Source organism: Anomaloglossus baeobatrachus, chromosome 4, assembly GCF_048569485.1.
Source record: "Anomaloglossus baeobatrachus isolate aAnoBae1 chromosome 4, aAnoBae1.hap1, whole genome shotgun sequence".
In the NCBI taxonomy this organism is placed as follows: domain Eukaryota; kingdom Metazoa; phylum Chordata; class Amphibia; order Anura; family Aromobatidae; genus Anomaloglossus; species Anomaloglossus baeobatrachus.
The window spans coordinates 346,406,924-346,429,644 of NC_134356.1; the positions used below are offsets into that span (position 1 = coordinate 346,406,924).

The 22,721-nt window shown below is 40.9% G+C and overlaps 1 protein-coding gene across 1 annotated transcript in view; it reads left to right on the forward strand.

Moving 5' to 3' along the window:
* LOC142302402 (plexin-B2-like) overlaps positions 1–22,721 on the forward strand; it is a 335,800-nt gene that overhangs the window by 253,366 nt on the left and 59,713 nt on the right. The window contains exons 13-16 of the mRNA XM_075343449.1: positions 4,403–4,504; positions 7,137–7,218; positions 12,134–12,291; positions 14,953–15,101. Coding sequence (XP_075199564.1) covers positions 4,403–4,504; positions 7,137–7,218; positions 12,134–12,291; positions 14,953–15,101 — 491 coding nt within the window. The remainder of the gene's footprint in view (positions 1–4,402; positions 4,505–7,136; positions 7,219–12,133; positions 12,292–14,952; positions 15,102–22,721) is intronic.

Sequence of the window (22,721 nt, forward strand, 5' to 3'; positions counted from 1 at the left end):
AATTGTAAAAAAGTAGAAAGGACATTGAATCATAAGATAGGGAACATACACAAAGGTCCCGTAAACCACAATTTCAATCACAGTACAATTACTGCAATGAGATGTTAAAAAAACCTCAATTATAAATGATATAGGTAAAGCATAATACAAGGCTTGTGATATAAAACTAAATTGGGCTGTAAGTCCTATAATAAGATCCATAAAATGGTAACAGAAGTCACATTAGCCCTATACAACACATATAGTTGAGCCAGAGTATGATGCTTACCTAAATCAAAGGTGGTTCAGGGGAACCTCCAACGGCCGTTTCGCAGCACAAGACCGCTTCTTGCGCAAACCTGAGGTTTGATGTTTGGAGTTTGGGCTCAGAAACTGGCTTCCAAAATATAAAGTTTGAGTGAGGTACGAGTGCAAACCACTGAAGTGAGCAGCACTGTGCTTGAAAAACCCTCCCACCCTCTCCTGGAAGTGTTCTGCTTATGGCTGGCAGCATGTGAGCAGAGCCATGAAATTACCAATTACTGACTTCTATTGATGTTCGGATCAAGTCAAAAAACAAACTTTGTTTAAGGTTCAAATGTACCTGACAAATTGAACTTCCAAAGGTTCACTCATCTATCAGGCTGAATTACCCCACCTACTTCCTAACTCAAACACAACTTGATCATGGGTTGTCTATGCATTGTCTTGTCAGCCAGGGGGATAACAATGGCTAGAGTCTAAAATAATTTACATGTTAAGGCTATGTTCACTCACACTTTCAGTATTTGGTCAGTATTTTACCTCCGTAATTTTAAACCAAAACCAGGAGTGGAACAATCAGAGGAAAAGTATAATAGAAACACGGGCACCACTTCTGTGTTTATCACCCACTCCTGGTTTTGGCTTACATTTATTGAGGTAAAAAAAAAAAAAATCACCAAATACTGATTGCGTGGATGTGGCCTAACACTGAGCGATCAAAATCATTGCCTTTCAAGGCCCACAGAGGGACTATAAGTCCATTGATCCATTTCTGAAAAAACTACCAAGAAAAAGGACGTGTACCCCAAATTGCCTGACATCAACTGATCACTTAAGTCAAAGTAGAATAAAAAAGCCCTGGTTCTCAGAACATGGTGAATGCTGTATAAAAGAAAAAAGCAGCTTACAAAAATGCACAATTTGTTGTTTTTTTTAGTATTCCTTACTTCCCCTCCCCCCCCTCCCAAAAAAAAAGTAATGATTAAAGTTTATAAACATACAATATGCACTCTAGATTTGCGCCATGACAAAGTACAACTCGGCCCACATGGAGAGATGGCTATGGTGATAGAAAAATCAAACACTTATGGCTGTTGAAACACCGTAATTAATAACAAGAATGCTGTATACACAGGGCCCAAAGTAGTGGCATTCTGAAAGGGTTAAATACTGCCATAGCTTGAGCGGAAAACCTGAGAGTCCTGCTTCCCCACCCCACACTGTGATTGACAGCATTTCTTGTATGCAGGTGGAACGTGCAATCATTGAGGTGGGACAAAGCCGTGTCAGCATTTATACATGAAAATACTGAGCAATATCACAGAAAACGAACTATGAGCTTTAGCAACTCCACATTTCTATCATATGCTTCTCTAGGGTAACATAAAAGACGAGACATAGCCGCTATATTGTATATATTATTTTAAAGTTATGGCTATATTTCAACCTTTTAGATGCTCCTCCGGTTTGGGACACGTTTAATTCACATACTTAAAATCATTTGCAAAACCTCCACTTTTCAAGCATCTTTGGATCACTTTGCTTTGCATAAGTTCAAAAGGTGTTTGGGATGTATACTTATATCTGTCCGAGCTCTCATTCATAACTTTATAAATTGGCTCTTGATGTATGTATACCAATAAAATCCAGACTACATTTAAGAGTGTGTGCGCTACTCTCCGTTCAACTGCTGAGCACCAGATGGGCAATGGCCAGGTCCAACACTTGCAGTTGTCTTGACTGGCATTCAGCAGCTTCTCAACACCCTCCACGTAAGGTTGAGTGGAAGCAATGCACTGCATAAAAACACTTTACATTAGAGCAGCATTATGATACAGTTATATCATATATTTGGGGAAAGTTTCTGTGAATGTCCTATTAGTAAAAGCACAGAAGAAAGAATCCAGCTGCATGGAATAAATGAAACTTTTCATTGTTAATATAGATAAAATCCAAGATCCCAACGTGCATAAGAAAAACTTTTCACTTCAATTAAAGTGCATGATAAAAGCTGTGAACACAGCCATCAATGAGTATCTGATGGTAAAACACCCTTAATCATGAGCAATTCTGGATCCTTTCTTCTGTAATTCTACCACGTCCTGGCTAGACTTGTCTCCGTGCTCCAGATAACAGTGAAGGATTTATTGCAATGAGCAGGTATTCCCGCTCTCTTTTTTTCTATTCTTAAGGCTATGTGCCCACGGGACTCTGTATCTGCGGATTTTTCTGCAGCTAAATCCGCAGCATTCCCCCGGAATCCGCACCTTTTCATAGGTGCTGATTTTGTGCTGATTTTGTGCGGATTTGTTGCGGATTTGTCGCGGTTTTCGTTGCGGATTTTGCGGGGTTTTTTTACATTCAATTGAATAGGCAAAATCCGCAGGTAAATCCGCAACAATAATTGACATGCTGCAGATTTTTCCGCACGGAAATCCGCATAATTTCTGCTGCGGAAAAATCCGCAGCGTGGGCACAGCATTTCCCAAATGCCATAGAAATGGCTGGGGAGTATCTGTGCTGCAGATTTCTGAAAAATCCGCGGCATTTCCGCAAGAAATCCGTGGCAAAATCCGCGCATTTTCCGCAGCGTGGGCACATAGCCTAAAAGTCCAGATTCACCCACCCATGTTTTGTGGGTCAACTACCGCAATGCACAGACAGGCCGTGGGTCTCCTGAATTTAACTTCATTTCATATGCCTATGAGGTTGTCAATTTTCAGTTTGAAGACCCATAGCCTTTCTGTGCATCAGTCTGAAATATGGATGTGAGTTTTGTCTTATCCAAGTGTCCAGTTTTGGCTGTAAGTCAATGGAGAAATATAATACACCACTTCAAGCAGTATACTTTTCCACTGCATTTTTCCTAATCTTTCTTCACATGTGCATTTTTGGCATCGGTGCCATGTCTTTGTTTGTAGAATGCATAGAATACAGCATTATTTAAATGTAGCGTGTTTTTATGTAATAGGCTTTTCTATAGAACTCAAAATAACACATTTAAAGAAGCACTCCCATCAAAGATTTGTCATCTTCATTTCTTGCAATCATCATATTATATGGCACCGTGTACAAAAAATTGCTCATTTTGCCTTTTCACCTAATAAATTCTTCCCTTTTCTCTGCTGTATGCAGAAACAGGAGGTTTCTTGTCCCTGCATTAATCATTGCCCTCCTCGACTCTTGACACAGCTGCTCCCTCCTCCACCCTGCCAGGGACTTTTACACTGACTCATGCAGGAAAGAGACTTTCTGTTTAGACACAGAGCTTAGAAGGATTTTAGCTAGTCCATTTTTACTCCCGTGATGTCATAAAAGTAATGGAAAACAGAAGAATTAGCTGGGTAGAAGGGCAAAATAAGCTGTTGTAAGTACACAGTGCTGTGTAATATGATTGCAATATATTAGGATTATAAAGCTTTGATGGAAGTGCTTCTTTAAATGTGCTACTATTAGTCCTATAGAAAAGCCTATTGGATTAAAAAAAATATGGCATGGACCCCAAAAGATGCACAACATTAAATACTGTATAAAATATATTGACTTTTTGGAAGCTTTGGGGGTTTCAGCCAAGTGTTGTTAGTATTACTTTAACCTATTATCTACCAATGTCCTTTTTTGGGACGCCTAATCTTTTGCTTAAAATTCATTAAATTAATTAATCATTAATTTAATTTATTCATTAATTTTGCTTAAATTTCATAATCATTTTTAATTTTTTTTTTCAATAAAAATTTTATTTAATAAAATATAAAAATTAAAATTTCTAATTTGGCAAGTAATGGGTTAAAAGTGTAAAGTGTTAAAGTGTAGAAGCCTCATTGCCTTACACTTCTGTTTCTTTCATTTTGCATACCTAAGGCTTGGGCTACCCAACAACCTTGGCCACAACATCTGTCATGCAACAGAAGTTTGCTCCGTGCTACTGCTACATCATGGTGCTATGGAAGTGAATGATTTTGCACTGTGACACCTTCAGACAGAGTTAGATTTCTTGTGTCCAGCTTGTCACTGCAGTGTTACAAATCAGCTCCATTCACTTGTATAGCACTGCGTTGTATCAGTGACCCCCGAGCGAACTTTAGGAGCACACTAGCTGACAAGACCAGAGTCACCATGTAGTCATGGCCTAACCATTCCTTTCCTTTCAAAAATGCAGGAAAAACGTTTCAGGGCTGGAAATGATGCTGGTAATGATAGGCTGAAGTTCGATGTTCCTGTAGAAACAGAAGTGGATATGTTCTCACTCTCAGTTCCAAAGGTATTTACCTTTACCTTACCTGATAGTCAATGCTTAGGAGGTCTCTGAAAGGAGCAAAATAACTAGTAGTAGTTTCACCCTTTTTTTTTGTACTAATAGAACTCTGTACATAAGAGGTGAAAATGCTTTCTTTTGCTTCATTACACAATGTGGCCACAAGAATGTGGATGCCCTTCATAACTATTGAGCCCATGAGACTGTTTTGGATAGGTTGTGTTCATTGCTTTATATGCTTATAGCTTATGTGGTGGTTAGTATGATAATTAACTATTTCTCTAAACCTGTAAACACTATGTCTTCATTCTTGCAAACATGATGGACAAACTTTTTGGAAATCCAGACATGTCTGGAGCTCTGATGTTTTAAGGCCCCGTCACACTAAGCAACATCGCTAGCAACATCGCTGGTAACGAACAACTTTTGTGACGTTGCTAGCGATGTTGCTGTGTGTGACATCCAGCAACAACCTGGCCCCTGCTGTGAGGTCGTTGGTTGTTGCTGAATGTCCTGGGCCATTTTTTAGTTGTTGCTGTCCCGCTGTGAAGCACAGATCGCTGTGTGTGACAGCGACAGAGCAACAACTAAATGTGCAGTGAGCAGGGAGCCAGCTTCTGCTGAGGCTGGTAACTAATGTAAACATCGGGTAACCAAGAAGCCCTGTCCTTGGTTACCCGATATTTACCTTTGATACCAGCCTCCTCCGCTCTCACTGCCTGTGCTGCCGGCTCCTGCTCTGTGCACAGATAGCTGCAGCACACATCAGGCAATTAACCCGATGTGTGCTGTAACTAGGAGAGCAAGGAGCCAGCGCTCAGTGTGCGCTGCTCCCTGCTCTGTGCACATTTAGCTGCAGCACACATCGGGTTAATTAACCTGATGTGTGCTGTAACTAGGAGACTGGGGGCTGGTCACTGGTTGCTGGTGAGCTCACCAGCAACTCGTGTAGCTACGCTCCAGCGATCCCTGCCAGGTCAGGTTGCTGGTGGGATCGCTGGAGCGTCGCAGTGTGACAGCTCACCAGCAACCTCCTAGCAACTTACCAGCGATCCCTATCGTTGTTGGGATCGCTGGTAAGTTGCTTAGTGTGACTGGACCTTTAGACTTAAAGGGAACCAAACATCTCTGATCTTACCGATTAGCTGCACCAGACGATATCGTAGCAGACGTCTGCTGCAGCTAATCGGTGTACGATCAGCTGTGCTCTAGTCCTGTTGTGACCGCGCGCGCTCCCACGGTCACAACAGATCTGAAGAAGCGAGGGCGCATGCGCCGCCCTCTCATGCACAATAATACTGTGGACTTCAGAAACACGGCGCCGAAGATGAGCGCTATGCGCAGGCGCTAACAGACGCCGTGTAACTGAAGATTAGAAATTTACATACAGCCAGAGAGAGGGAGGAACAGGCGGCGAAAGGGGGGGGGGGAATCCATGTGCATAACCCGCCCGGGACATTAACAGCGAGGTGCACACGTCAATCAAAAAGTGGATGAATTTTCAAACTTTATAAACTTAAATTTCACAGCCTAAACATCCAAGCTGCCCACTAATGGTATGTACACAATGTGCCTGATAGTGCCTGTACTGCACTGGCTGTACCTTATATAGGAAAATGCTGATGTTTGGTTCCCTTTAATTATATACACTATTTGAACATTGCATACGACCTAAAGCTTCACTATTTGGGGGTCCTATGTGCATGGCTTTCTCCCTTACACATTATGGAAGTTATGGAAACAGCTGAGCATTGCTGGAATACCACTTTAAGAAGCAACGGTAACCATTATTTCACACACACCCAAACTATTTATAATTGCATGTATCCCACCAAGTGTGGCAATAACTTTACATGGTCTGTTGGTCTGTTACTAAGAAATGAGCTTATGAGGTGGTATGTAAACTAGATTATAAATCTGAAGCCTCTGTCACTCCACCTCTATTCCCCACCTAACACTGCCGCCTCCTACTTGACTAACAGCCTCAATACTGCTTGACTTCATTCATAGGAGCCAACATTCAAGGAGTAAGAAGCTGGGCAAAGAATAGAGCTGGAGTGGCAGAGGCTTCAGATCTATCATAGATATTTTCATATCAATTCAAACACTGATTTCTCAGTAATGGAGAAACAGACTGGTCATGTAAAGATATTACTGGATTGGCCTTGGAAATAGCTACATAGATAGTTGGGGTGTGAAATCCTGCTGACCGATTTTCCTTTAAATTATTACTGTACTCGCATTAACTTGCTGGTTTACAAAGTAGCTTTAGTTTGTTTTTTTGTTCGTTTTTGTTTAGTACATTATTAAAACACTCATGTGCTACAATACAGTCCACGTAATTTCACAAAATAGTTTTCTGCATTTTTTTTATGAAGTAATGTTTGTTTTTGTACAAGATTTCAGATTATACATGCAGAAAAACGTACCCTAGAGGTAAGGGGGGCGGCCCACTTCACCTCCAAAGCAGGTGGCATTGTGCATAAAGATGAGATTTTGGACTGCAAAGGGCCCATATATTGTTCTTGGACAGAGGTCCTCTTCTGTCTGTATCCTCTTTTGTACAAGATTATTAATTGCTTTCTTTTAATTGCAGCTTTAGTATAACAATATGTAACCTATCTTCATTTCTGTTTAGTTATCTGCTAAAAATGAAGAATCTGTTACCCTCGATATTTACATAAAAGTGGATGACAGAAAGATTGACAGCAAACTGAATGGTATGTTTATCTTGTCAGTCATTCATGCCTGTAAAATTCTACAGAGCTGAGGTAATCAGTAGGTAAAGGCTATATACTTGTACTAGTTTCCATAAAATGAATAAATGCTTGGTGACATACTGATTAGTCTAAAATGACAAGTATGCAGTCATTCTGTGACTGCAGATTTGTGAATCCTCACATTGCAGGTACTTTGCGGTGACAGAGCCGGGAATGAAGGTCACCTGACCACAAGTGTGCGATATACATGTGCCTGGCCATAATCCGACTAGATGGACACAGCCTCGCTCGATGCTAGTTCATAAAGCGAGTCTGCATACATCAAATCGGTTCCCATCTCTGACAAAATAGCATCCTCACAGTGTACAGTGAGTGCAATGTGAAGAATCAGAAGTGTGCTGTCACATGGAGTGAGACATAGAGCGACTGCAGTCTTATCATTTTAGACCAGACAGCCACTTTTAATATTCATTCATGACAACATTTACACACTATTATGATTAATCAGATAGTGGTATTAGATATATTTATTTAGGATAGTAACACTGTCTCTGTCTCTCTCCCAGTCTGTCTGTCTGTCTCTTTCCTTGTCTGTCTTTGCGTGTTTGTCTATGTCTCTGTATGTCTCTGTATCAGTCTCTCGGTCTCTCTCTAGCACTGTGTCTCTCTGTGTCTGTGTCTCTCTCTCTCTCCGTGTGTGTCTCTCTCTCTCTCTCCGTGTGTGTCTCTCTCTCTCTCCGTGTGTGTCTGTCTCTTTCCCCGGTTCGGTCTCTTTCCCCGGTTCGGTCTCTTTCCCCGGTTCGGTCTCTTTCCCCGGTTCGGTCTCTTTCCCCGGTTCGGTCTCTTTCCCCGGTTCGGTCTCTTTCCCCGGTTCGGTCTCTTTCCCCGGTTCGGTCTCTTTCCCCGGTTCGGTCTCTTTCCCCGGTTCTGTCTCTTTCCCCGGTTCTGTCTCTTTCCCCGGTTCAAGAGTGTGCAAAGCAGTAATCAAAGCAAAAGGTGGCTACTTTGAAGAACCTAGAATATAAGACATATTTTCAGTTGTTTCACACTTTTTTGTTAAGTATTTCATTCCATATGTGTTAATTCATAGTTTTGATGCCTTCAATGTGAATCTACAGTTTTTAGAGTCATGAAAATAAAGAAAACTCTTTGAATGAGGTGTGTCCAAACTTTTGGTCTGTACTGTACATACACACACATACACTCAGCTTTATATATTAGATATACATGCATGCATTAAAGATCAAAATTAGAGAACAATGTATGATCACTTGCTTTTTCAGAAATAATGTAATCTACATTTATTAACAGTTGATGGCTTTTTGTAAGGGGTACGCCATGCCACTAGAACAGTGTTTTACAAACATCCAAAATGTATCAACATAATGCTTTTACTTTGCCCAAAACGTGATGATCATAGTAAGGCTATGTTGCGTACAGTCACTGCATAAATTTCTGCAGCGATCTGAAGAGCATACGTGCGCTTCAAATCGCTGCAGAAAATGTCCGTAGTGAAAAAAAAAAAAAGCCGATTCCATGCGCTCTGACTGCACCTCCTCCCATAGACAGAGCAGGGGCTGCAGGCAAAGCTCACGGAAGAAGTGACATGTCACTTCTTAGAACGCGCGCTTCGGGCAGCAGCCGAAGCGCTGCGCTCTAAGACGCCACGTGCGCACAACTCCTGCACAATCTTCATAGATTATGCAGGAGACGCAGGACGCATGCAGTTACGCTGCGCTACAAAGCGCAGCGTAACTGCATGTAATTACGCAACGTGCGCACATAGCCTTAGAGAACAACAATATCTGTAGCACAAAGAAAGATTATAACTACATTTTCTGAGGGTATCAACACCTTTGCTTTGAATGATTTCAGCACATCTGTGTCCACAGGACATCACTAGTCTCTCACACTGCTCTGGTGTGGTTTAGGTCTACTCCAGTCTCTCCCATAGTTCTTAGACTGTTGTGGGTTTCTTGGCCATAATTTTTGTCACCAAGGATTTTCCAGAGGTTTTGTATTGGGTTTAGATCAGGACTCTGGGCTAGACATTTCATTGTTTCAAAGTTTTCGATTTCAAAGAACTGCTTTACCAGTGTTGCTGTGGGACAGGGGCTATTGTCTTGCATCAAAATTGCTGGTGATGAACGCAAGTAAGGAACCACGTGTTGAAGAAGGTTCTGACACACACTTGCATTCATTCTGCCATGTAGCTGTATGAGAGGTCTAACTCCTGCTGCAGAATACAATCCCCAAACCATGACTCTTCCTCCACCACCTTTCACTGACCTCTTAACACACTTTGGGTTCAGTCTTTCCCCAGTTTGTCGATGAACATAATGTTTCCCATCAGACCCAAATAAATTAAGCTTGCTTTCATTACGAAAATGAACTGTGGACCACTTCTCCTGTCAACACAAAATGCTCCTCACCAAAGGTGAGGCTAGCCTTTTGATTCTTTCTGCTAATGAGAGGTTTGGTCACTGCAGATTGGGCTTTCAGTCCAAATGCTCTTAAACATCGTGACATTGTATGACGAGACAGATCCTTACCTTTTTCAGTGCTGATATGGCAAGCAGTTCCAGCAGCAGTGTTGAAACGATTACCCATGGAGATTCTCCACATTATCCTGTCCTCTCTTGCGAGGGTGACTAGCCTTCTTGGGGAACTTGAAAGAGTTTATGACGATGTAAATATGCACTAGTCTCGAAATTAGACTTGAAACAACCAACTTCTCTTGCTATGGCTGATGAGGTCAACCCTTAGGTCTTCATCTGGACAACCTGCTGCTGGAGCGTTTCAGTCACTTAGGAACGGCACACTATTTTTGCAAAGTCAGTGCAAACTGCAACGTTAGGCTGCCAGTTAAATAGGGTTGGTCAGATAATTAAAGAAATTATCACTAGGTGCAAGAATAACACCAATAACTTGCAGATATTTGAAAGTGTTCTCTAATGTTGATCAGTGTTTTTTTACATTTATCTCATTGACATTTATATTATGTGCTTTACAATAAATTCAATTTATGAAATAAGCTTAACATACTGCTAGATTGCTCACGTTAAGATATAATAACATGACTACACAATGACCTTAACATTTAGAAATTATTTATATTTGCCAAGTGCCAGAATAATGAACGAGATGGAATATTTTAAGGCATTTTTATTATTGTTTGCAAAGTCAATAGTTTATATACACTATGCGTACTTTTTTAACAATATAGGACAGCCCATATGATGATGTCATGTGTTTTGAAGCTTCTGATAGGTTTATTGGTAACGTCTGAGTTTATTAGAGACACACCTGTGTATGTATTTTAATGCACACCTGAAACACACTGCTTCTTTGTGTAGCATCATGGGAAAGTCAAAAGAAATCAGCCAAGATCTCAGGAAGAGAATTGTGGATTTGCACAAGTCTGGTTCATACTTGGTTGCAATTTCTGGATACCTGAAGGTGCCTTGTTCATCTGTACAAACAATCATACGCAAGTACAAACAAGATGGGAATGTCCAGCCATCATACCGCCTCAGGAAGGAAATAGGTTCTGTGTACTAGAGATGAACGTGCTTTGGTCAGACATGTGCATATCAACTGAAGAACAAAAACAAAAGACCTTGTGAAGATGCTGGCTGAAGCTGGTAAGATTGTGTGTCATTATCCACAGTGAAATGAGTACTGTAGCAACATGGGCTGAAAGGCCACTCTACCAGGAAGAAGCCATTATTCCAAAAGAAACCATAAAAAAGCCAGATTAAAGTTTGCAAATGCACACAGGAACAAAGACCTTTTTTTCTGGAGACATGTCCTATAGTCTGACTAAACAAAAATTGAACTGTTTGGCAATAATGACCTTTACATTTTGGAGGAAAAAGAAGACACTTTGAAGCCTAAGAACACCATCCCAACTGTGAAACATGGGGGTGGCAGCATCATGTTGTTCAGTTGTTTTGCTGCAGGATGGACTTTTCCACTTCACAAAATAGACAGCATCATGAGGAAAGAAGATTGTGACAATACTGATGTAACATCTCAAGAAATCAGCAGGAACTTAAAGCTTGGGCGAAAATGAGTCTTCCAAATAGACAATGACCTGAACCATACTGCCAAACTGGTTACAAAATGGTTTAAGGATAACAAAGTCAATATTTTGGAGTGGCCATCACAAAACCCTGATTTTCATCCGATTGAACATGTATGGGCAAAGCTGAAAAGACCGGTGCGAGCAAGGCGACCTACAAACATGGCTCAGTTACACCAGTTCTGTCAGGAAGAATGGGCACAAATTCCTAAAAGCTATTATGAGAAGCTTGTGGAAGGATATCCAAAACGTTTCACCCAAGTCATACAGTTTAATGGCAATGGCACCAAATACTAATGAAATGTATGTAAACTTTTGACTTTGCATAGAGTAATAAAAATCCCTTACAATATTCTCTCTCATTATTCTAGCATTTGGGAAGTATAAATAATTTTGGTTCCTAATTGACCTAAAACGGGAAAGGTTTATTCTGACTTCATATCAGATAGTGAGAAAAACATGCAGATGTGTTTCTTTTAGAAAGTGTATGTAAACTTGCAATAAAAATTAAATTTATTCAGGACATAAACCTAGAAAGCCACCTCCATGTGGCCATGTATTTGTTAGAATAGCACCGTACCAGGGCTCTAAAGTAGCCTAAGGGGGTTAAATGATGCATCAGTAAAATAGTGCATATAGGCTATTTGATAAGCTCTGTGACTTCTGTACAGGTGCCATAGTGTTTAATATCTATTTAAACTGTTACTTTTGAGTTTCTTTATAACTAAACCTAAAAGTAGCAAACTATTACATGTACAGCTTCTATATAAAGCTTTTAATACCGGTTACGTGGGTTGATGCAATTCTGTTTTGGTATGTTTTTCTTTGTAGTAAGCCTGTACAACTGCTTTTTTGGAAGAAGTGATTGTAGTTTGTGCCTGGCTGCCGACCCAAAGTACGAGTGTGTCTGGTGCAGCAACAGATGTGCCTATAAGAAAATGTGTCACGGACCTGCTATAATGGAGTGCCCTGATCCTGTCATCACAGATGTAAGATATCATTTTTTATGTTTTAAAGCGAATCTGTCTCAAGGTTTTTGCAATCTAATCTGAAAGGTGTGTAATGAAGATACAGAAACCTTGATTCCAGCAATGTGTAGTTTTGGTAATATCAGTGTTTCATCTGTAGGATCCGTTAACGGACTCCGCTGCTTCCCATAGACTTGTATGGACGACGCATTGCGACTGATGGTCCTGCGTTGCATCCGCCGGCCGACGCTGCGTTGCATCTGCTGGGCGGAAAGAACGTAGCATGTAGCGTTTTTCTGCGCTTCCCTGAGCGTCAAAAAAACGCAATGTGCTGGATTCCGTCAGCATCCATCATTTTTATAATGGAAGCCTATGGTGGCGGAATCTGTCGGAATCCGTTTCACGGATTCCTGTGACGCATCCGTTTTTACACAACTGCGCATGCTCAGTTGAGTAATTTTTGTAAAAACAAAAAGCTAAAACGGATTCTGTTTTGCAGCATCCGTCGCATCAGTTGTGCCACTATATGCAATGCATCCGTTACATCCGTCACACAATGCAATGTGACTTATGCCGCACAACGCAAGTGTGAAACTAGCCTAAGACCTGCTGCCATGTAGTCCTCCATATTTATAAACAATGTATAACCACGATCTCACCATGATTGTCAGCTTTCTGCCTATGCAGAGTGTACACAAAAATCTGCAAATCAGTGGCGTGGGTGGGGTTATACAGAGCTCAACATTTAGAGAAATGGTAGATCTGGAGCAGATAAGTGATTTTTCCAAATGAAGAGCAAGCAGCGTAGTTATGATGCATTGCTAGAATCAGGGCTGTGGAGTCGGAGTCGGAGCTCATTTTGGTGGAGTCGGAGTCGGTATAAAATGCACCGACTCCGACTCCTAAAATATATAATAAATTGGGGACAGGAGTGCAATGCAGAATGTGCTGAATATTTTACTAAATAATAACATTTAGTATAATGCTTATATTTAAGTGAAAAATTTATTGTAGTACAATGTGAACATCAGACATTTAATTGTTTTTATGATACAATAATCAAGATAATTGGATAGAACATAAAATATTTGTTGGAATACAACTTTAGAACACAAAAAACTAATAAATTGTAAATATGTAATATATGTAATATATATATATATATATATATATATATATATATATATATATATATATATATACAGTGTATATACACACACAAGATATATATGTAATCTACTGTATATTACATAGTGTATTACATATTTACAATTTATTACAGTTTTTTGTGTTCTAAAGTTGTATTCCAATAAATATATTTTATGTTCTAACCAAATATCTTGATTATTGTATCATAAAAATTATTAAATGTCTGATGTTCACATACACATATTCATGTACTACAATAAATTTTTCACCTAACTATAAGCAATATATGTAGGAGCCGGAGTCGGAGTCGGTGCAAGAGAATTTGAGGAGTCGGAGTCGAAGGTTTGGCTTACCGACTCCACAGCCCTGGCTAGAATTGTGGTCTCCACCCCTACATCATGCTGCTCTCAGATGGGAAGCCAAAAATGTGATTTACAGATTGCTTTAAATGTCTTTTTTCAGCCTTGAAAATACCTACCGTTTGTCGGGTAGCAATATATCTAGTTATAACTGTGTGACATATTGTATTATTATGCCACCTTTACAGCTGATTTGTTTGGTTTATGTAGACATTGAGTTGCGTATTTGGCAAAACACAGTCACCTTTTCTAAATTTGTGCTAATTTTGTTTTCTGAAATGCTTCGCATTGTAAATAATACAAGCAACGATCTGTTTTTGCATTGAGCGGTTTTCCCAATTTCCCCTGCCGTGGGATTTCCAGAGGCAAACATTCCGAATCTTGCTTAAATTAAAGCCAATCAATATAGCTGCCTGCTGATAGAGGAGCAGAGCTGAAGAGCGGCTGCACATCATCTATTCACCCTGCACTGTGCACCCGATCTCACACTCTTTGTTTTTCAGTGATTTCCACCTTTGTGGGTAGCTGCACCATGCTCCGCTTATTAATTTCTGTGGTATTTGTTCTGTCAAGCGTTATGTGGAGAATATGGTAACTAGATCCTATTTGAGGCTCATCAGCGCAGTCATTAGATGATGGCTTATTATGCGCTTTGAATTCTCAGTGGTGACATTTCTGAAGCTTAAATCTTGTAGTCATGGATATTTTACTAACTTTGGCCCTGTGTTATCAAAGATTCTACATTATAGCTGATCATAACTGGATAAGTAACCTTCTCTGCAGGGTCTGGCATTGTCTTGATGCTTGGCATTCGTTATATTTTCACCTATGCCTTAAATTGGACATATACAAAGTCTAGCATCTCTGTTAGCATACGTCAGTATGTTCTCGTCACCCTCCTAAAATGCCGTGCTTTTCATCTGACAGCTCTGTTTACACAACCGTAATGTGAGGTTTGGCCAACTTAAATGTGTATTGAGGCCTTTAATATACCCAGCCTCTGAGACCACATAAAATGGGTGTGAACAGATGTCTACATGTCTGTACAGAATGCGCCATAGATCAGTTTTTACTTTTACAATGGGTTGGATCAGGTTGATTGATGCCTGTGAATTCAGTCTATCTTACTACCTCTTTCGCTTGGTGTATTATAATATGAAACTTTTGTCTTTAGTTTACACCGAAAGCTGCACCCCTGAATGGAGGAATATTGCTCACTATCATGGGATCAAACTTGGGAATAACTTCTGACGATATAGAAGAAATTAAAGTTGCAGGTGTGGAATGTATATTCAAGCCAGAAGGCTATTCTGTGTCTACAAGGTGAGTTCATCCAACCCATCGCCAATCCTCTGTTGTATGAAAGCAATTGAAGTTCTGCATTCCTCCCAATATTTGATTTCTCATTTCGGTGATATTTATCGCCTGTCATAAACCTCCAGGAATATCCGCAAAACCTGCTAGATCCACCTTCTGGGATTACATTTGTATAAACCCTACTCGTTTTAGGTTTGTTTTAGGACAGTCCTGAAAAAAGTTTGTTGGAAAGTAGGAATATGTTTAGTTATCTAGCAGTTGCTTCAATATTAAATATAATGGCAATTTGACAATATGCCTAATTCTTTGACTAGAAGGGGCCTAAACAGATCATCTTGAATAAATATCCTAAAGGTGAAATACGGGATCATGATCTAAAACCGGTCCTTCACATTATCTGTCCAAGACCTTAATCAAGTCTGTCGCTCAGAGAGAACAGTTTGACATAGACTTAGGGTACCTTCACACTTTAGCGACGCAGCAGCGATCCCACCAGCAATCTGACCTGGTCAGGATCTCTGCTGCATCGCTACATGGTCGCTGGTGAGCTGTCAAACAGGCAGATCCCACCAGTGACCAGCCCCCAGCCAGCAGCGACGTGCAAGCGACGCTGCGCTTGCACGGAGCCGGCGTCTGGAAGGTGCGGACACTGGTAACTAAGGTAAACATCGGGTATGGTTACCCGATATTTACCTTAGTTACCAGCGCACACCGCTTCGCTTAGCGTGTGCAGGGAGCAGGAGCCGGCACTGGCAGCGTGAGAGCTGTGGAGGCTGGCAACGAAGGTAAATATCGGGTAACCACCTTGGTTACCCGATGTTTACCTTGGTTACAGCTTACCGCAGGCTGTCAGACGCCGGCTCCTGCTCCCTGGACATTCAGGATTGTTGCTCTCTCGCTGTCACACACAGCGATGTGTGCTTATCAGCGGGAGAGCAACAATAAAAAAACGAACCAGGGCTGTGTGTAACGAGCAGCGATCTCACAGCAGGGGCCAGATCCGCTGCTCAGTGTCACACACAGCGAGATCGCTAATGAGGTCACAAAAAACGTGACTCAGCAGCGATCTCAGTAGCGATCTTGCTGTGTGTGAAGTACCCCTTAGTGACAATTATGTAATCATTGCCAGGCAAAACAGAAAATGTGAAGACTGTTACTAATGTTTGTGTGCGCTGTCATTGTGGGGTGGAATGCAGGAATTCTAGAAAATGACTGTATACCTTAACCAAGCAACAGCCTGAACAAACGCTAAACGATTAGTGCTAAGATAGTTGTCTTCTATCCAATGGAGTTTAATCCCTTATTGCTAGGGGTTCTGTCTGCTTATACCTGCAATCTAGGCTCTGAAGGGCCTCATCTTGAATGGTTCATATGCAATTTGTACATACACCTGTAATTAATTAACCTCTTCCCTACTGCCCACTTGATAAACGTCGGTGCTTGCTGGGTTTTCTGCAGCATTGACCCTTCTCTACAGTCAGTGGTTAGGCTGAGATCAAGAACTAAGAGTCCTGCAAACACCACTAAGATTCTGGTGCAGAGCACTAGTTCTGACCAGCAACATCATCACAACTTAATTGTCTCATGTCCGATGTTAACTTTTTGCTATCATTCATAAGCTCCAATCAATAGCGATTGCAGCATATAAAAGTTTGTGATAGGGAATGGGCTCCTTTGATGCGTTCCACCGCAGGTCCTCGCGCTCCACTGCACTGCTTCCCAGGTTCCCCTGCCAGCCAGAAGCAATAGGTATCACCAAATGTGGAGAGTGTGTTTGTGTGTGCGATCTGATGTGTGTGTGTGTGTGTGCGTTCCACTGCAGGTCCTCCCATTCGGCATGTGGTGAGTATAATTGTGGAGTCTTGTTTATTCTCTCTTTTGGGGGGGTGTCAGCTTTCTATAATGAAGTGTCCTGCAGTATTCTTTAACTTTTTTAGCTGCATGGACACTTCATTATTGAACCGAGACTAGGGCTTATTTTTGGGGTGGGGCTTATTTTCGCGGAAACACGGTAGTAGCCAAATAAAAAAATATATAAAGCTGGCATCGTTGTGATTGCACCGACTTGAAGAATAAAGCTGGCAGCCTTCATGTGGCGGTGGACACCGCGCTTATCACCCACGCTGAACTCCTCTTCACGAATGTGCTTACTGAGGAAGGTCTACGGACCGAAAACGTTTTGTTGTTGTTATGCACATTAAATAAATCACACGTTGCAGCCAATCTTGGGAGTGCCTTGTATTCTTCTATTGAAGAATAAAGCTGTCTAATCACTTATTCCACTTGGCGAACTACGTAAAAAATAATTAAAACCAATTCTTAACCTGATGTTGATTTTATTCATTCATCTGCTCAAAAATCGTAGTAAGGCTCGGCTCACATTTTTCCTGCACTCTATTCAGAATGCTAACATCGGGGTTTCCGTGTAAATTCCAGAAATACGTTATTCAGAAGATTCCCTATAATGAGGCAGAGAGAGTCATTGTGAACTCTCTGCCTATGATCTGGTGATGTCCATATTTTCATTGGTACATAAAAGTACGGTAAATCAGTTTTGTGTGCTTTTGAAAAGGACACCGCTGAACAGAGGAGAGATGAAGTCCAGAGTAACTCTGCTGCCTCAATATAGTGAATGGATCCCTCAGGAGTGTCATCAGAATCGCATCATTCTGAGGTTTAGATAGAAATCTCGATGTGCATGCTCAACGTGGTGCACAGGATAAGTGTGGCCCAAAATGTTATCTAAAACGTTCCCAGGAAAACTCGATCCACAAGAAAAAAGTTAAAAAAAAAAAAATAATAATTCTCCACTCAGGTCTGTAGAAAAAAAAAAAATCCAGCAAAATCTATACTCCCAAATCAAAATGCCCCCCCTCCTTCTGAGCCCCACAGTGTGCCTAAACCAAATTTAGTGTCCACATTTGACATTACTGTAGTGAATAGAGTCCGCTTAATTTACAAGCATGTCTCCAGAAGCATAAGCTGGGCACAATCTATGGGCACTACAATGTACTGAACAGTACAATGACAGATTTGCCATTTTCTCTCAGCAACATCCATTGCTGCTCGCTTGTTTCTGGACAACACCCATGTAGTCAAATTTGCCAAAGTGATGTAATTTTCCAAAATTGGCTCATTTGATGGGGAATTTTGCTTTTGTGGCAGTTTGGGGCTCTGTATATGGAGTCTGAAAACTATTCTAGAAAGTTCTGTGCTCCAACAGTCAACTAGAGGTCTTTCCCTCATGAGACTCGCTGTGTGGCTAAACAGTAGTAAAGAGCCACATATGGGATAGTGCCACGCTCAGCAGATATTGTGTGACACATTTTGGTGCCAATGTTACCCATTACCCATGTGAAAATATAAAATCTGGGGCTAATACCAAATGTTTATTGTAAAAATGTAATTATTTTTTCTTCACCACCCAATGGTATAAACTTCTCTGACACATCTGTGGTGTAAATATGATGACTGCACCCCTAGATGAACTCATTGATGGGTGCATTTTTCAAAATGGGATCACTGTTGAGGGGGGGGGGGGGTTCTCTTGTTTTAGCACCTTAGGAGCTCTGCCATTATGACATGGCCCCCACAAACCATAACAGCAAAATCTGCTCTGAAAAATGGCGCTCCTTTCCATCTGAACTTTCTACAGTGCCTGAAAAGTAGTTTCTGACCACAGTACCACTTACTTTATGGTACTGGTGTACTCATCAGAAATTGAACAACAAGCTGTGTGGTCCATTTTTTTTTCTATTAGCCCTTTTAGAAATAAAAAAAAATAGGGTGCTAAAACAACATTTTAGTAAAAAAAAAAAAAAAACTAATTTTTTCGGCATCGCCTCATGGTATAAACTTTTGTGAAGCACTTGTGTTGCTAATTTGCTCATTGCACCTCTAGATGAATTAATTGAGGGGTGTAGTTTGTAAAATGGCATGAAGTATGGAGGGCTCTGCTGGTCTGGCACCTCAGGGGCTCTGCCAATGTGACAAGGCACCCGCAAAACATTCCAACTAAATCTGATCTCCAATATGGCGCTCCTTCCCTTCTGAGCTTTCCACTGTGGCTCAAAAGTAGTTTTCAACCACATATAGGGTATTGACGTACCCTGGAGAAATTGCACAACAAATTATACCTTTTAGTTTTTTCTTATCCTTTTTGAAAATTAAAAACTTAGGGCCAAAGCAATGTTTTATTGGAAAACATAATTTTACATTTCCTCAGCCAATACAATTGTGAGTCACCTAAAGGGTTAACAATGCTCACTACACTCCCAAATGAATTCCGTAAGAGGTGTAGTTGTCAAAATTGGGGTCACTTGTGGTGGTTTCTGGGGGTTTTTTTTGCCATGTGAGTGGCTTTTCATATGTGAGATGGTATCTGCTATGTATTCCAACCCAAATGGTGCTCCAAAATTCAAGTGGTGCTTCTTCCCTTCCTAGCGCTACCATGTCCCCAAGCAGTACTTTTCCCCATACATATAGGGCATTATTGTACTTAGGAGAAATTGCACACCAAATTGTATGGTCTGTTTTGCCTGGCTACCCTTGTAAAAATAAAAACAATGTGGCGCTAAAGCTACGTTTTTGTGGAAAAAAAAAACATTTTTTCCACGGTTCAACATTCTAAAATTCTGTGAAGTACCTGTGGATTCAAAGTGGTCATCCCACTTTTCAATAAATTTCTTGAGGGGTCTAGTTTCCAAAATAAAGTCACTTGTGGGGGTTTCCCCTATTTAGGCACATCAGGGGCTCTGCAAACACAACATGGCGACCGTTAACGATTCCAACCTATTTTTCACTCAAAACATCAAATGGCGCTCCTTCCCTTTCGAGCCCTGCTGTGCACTCAAACAGTAGTTTTCCACCACATATGGGGTATCTGTGTACTCAGGAGGTGTTGCACATCAAATTGTATAGTCCATTTTCTCTTATTACTTTTGTGAAATTAAAAAATATGGAACTAAAGCAACATTTTCGTTTAACTCCTGTGAAGAATCTAAAGGGTTAGTAAACTTAAATGTTTTTTTGAGCAGTTTTTAAAATGGTGTCACTTTTGGGTATATTCTGTCACATAGGCCCCTCAAAGTCCCTTTACATTTGCAGTACATGATGTGGCAATGAGATTTGCTCAACAGAGCAGTTTTTCTTGATTAAAACAGTCTCCATGTCTATTTAAGTCTTAATTTTATTAGCGGATATGTTGGACACTAAGCCCCAAGAGTCCGGTTAGCCTTGCAGGTGTATGAAATAGACAGCAGTGAAGGAGGCTTAAGGCTTTCTAAGATGATTTTTTCTACATGATGCACTTATTATGGAAATGCATTTAAATCTTGCATATTCTGAGAACTATCACGTTTGCTCATTGTTTTACTGTTTGTTAGATCTATGTATAAGATACTATTTTGAGATTAAAAACAAACGTAGTATATTGTGGGCTTTTCCTCTTTAGCACTGCGTCACAAGATGTAAAAGGTGTCAATGAGGGGCCGAATAATTTGGCATGTTTTCGGGAAAAGCTTTTGCAGATAACTTGCTAATTGTGTTATTTCTGTTGGGAATAAGTTTACAGCATTTCATAGTGAGAGACACTACTCTGATCGGGAAGCTCACACCTCCAGAATTGCTGTCTGTCGCTGATATATTTGTTTCTGGTTAATGAGATACTATTGTAACGCTTAGGGTACTTTCACACATCCGGACTTTTGCTCTACGGCACAATACGGCGTTCTGCAGAAAAACCGCAACCGGCTTTTGTAACGCCGATTGCGGTTTTTTTTTGCATTGACTTACATTAGTGCCGCATTGTGCCGTAGGGGCTTGCGTTCGGTCCGGTTTTTGCCGCATGCGGCAGATTTAGCCGATGCGGCGGCCGGATCGAACGTACCCTGCAACGTTTTTTGCTCCGGCAAAAAACACCGCATCGCGCCGCATCCGGCCGCTGCGGCGCATTTTTCAATGCATCCCTATGGAGGCCGGATGCGGCGCGATGCGGAAAAAAACGCATCCGGTCGCCGCATGCGGTATTTTCCACTGCGCATGCTCAGTAGCATGCCGCAACCGGAAAAAACCGGACCGGCCGCATGTAAAAACTGATGCAAAGGATGCGGTGTTTTCACCGCATCCGTTGCATAGTTTTCACAGCCGGATTGAGCCGCAGGGCTCAAACCGGATGTGTGAAAGTAGCCTTAGAAATTCAGTGGAGGAAAGTCACTGTGAAAACTGCAGAAAGTATAAAGGGAAAATGGGGATTATAATTAGTGATAACTGCATTTGTCTTGAAGTTATATAGTACTATTTTGAGTATATGGTAAAGCTACCACCTGGTCTGTATACTGTATACTTTTGCTTTAAAAGGACTTGACACCTGGTCAAATCACACACACACACACACACACACACACACACACACACACACACACACACACACACACACACACACACACACACACACACACACATACATACATACATACATACATACATACATACATACATACATACATACATACATACATACATACATACATACATACATACACACATACACACACACACACACACACACACACACATATACACACACACACACACACACACACACTTGAAGACCCACCTCTCCTGAGAAGCCTACAATAACCCTAAGATCAGTAGACCACTGCGCAACCAACTCTGTCCTCTCCTACTGTATCCTCCCTGTATACTGTGATCCCTCGCAGCCAGGGTACTCTCTCCTCCTGTGCCTTATATTGTTCATGATTATTGTACTTGCTTTTTATGTATACCCTTTTCACTTGTGAAGTGCCATGGAATAAATGTTGCTAAAATAATTATTAATAGTAATAATAATATTATATATATTCGTCTTTTGTAAGGGAGCATTGCCAAAAGGTAATATTACGCTATGTTGCAAATTATGCCTCCAGAGATTGTTGTGACTGAGGCCTCCTTGGTAAAAACCATAGAAATTAGCGCTAAATAAAAAGGCCCATATCTCAGGAACTGTATAGTGGATTTAGAAAATAAACTGAATACTCTGAGGAGCCGTCATCAAAAAAAAGACAGCAACAGCTATCTACTTTTGACCTTGTGACAGGTCTTCTTTTGCTGTTTTTCGGATCCATAAAAATGATGAGTGTCATCAGTGTTTTGGATCTGATTTTCATCAGTGTTTGGTCAGTCTTAGTTTTTACCTTCAGTGTTTTTTTAGTGGTTTTCACATATGGATAAATAATTTACAAATCTTCTCTAATTCTTTGCAATATTAATCACAGGCAGCACATAGCCAAGAACTGATTCCATGCGTAGACTGTGATTTTAACTGACCCAAGAACTTGTAAATGTAAACGCTGTCTACAGGAAAAACACGGATACACACAGCTCTGCAATGAACTCAGAGCGCACACAGGACGGCAGAGCGCACACAGGACGGCAGAGCACACACAGGACGGCAGAGCGCATACAGTATAGCAGAAATAAACTTTGTCTCATTACAAACATTTGCAGCAGCATTTGTCCTCTCATCATGCTATCAGTTCTGCTGCAGAGCTGTGCATTATTGTAACTAACAGTACAGCAGAGTGGAACTTGTCTCATTACAAATATCTATGCCGCTGTCTTTTCACA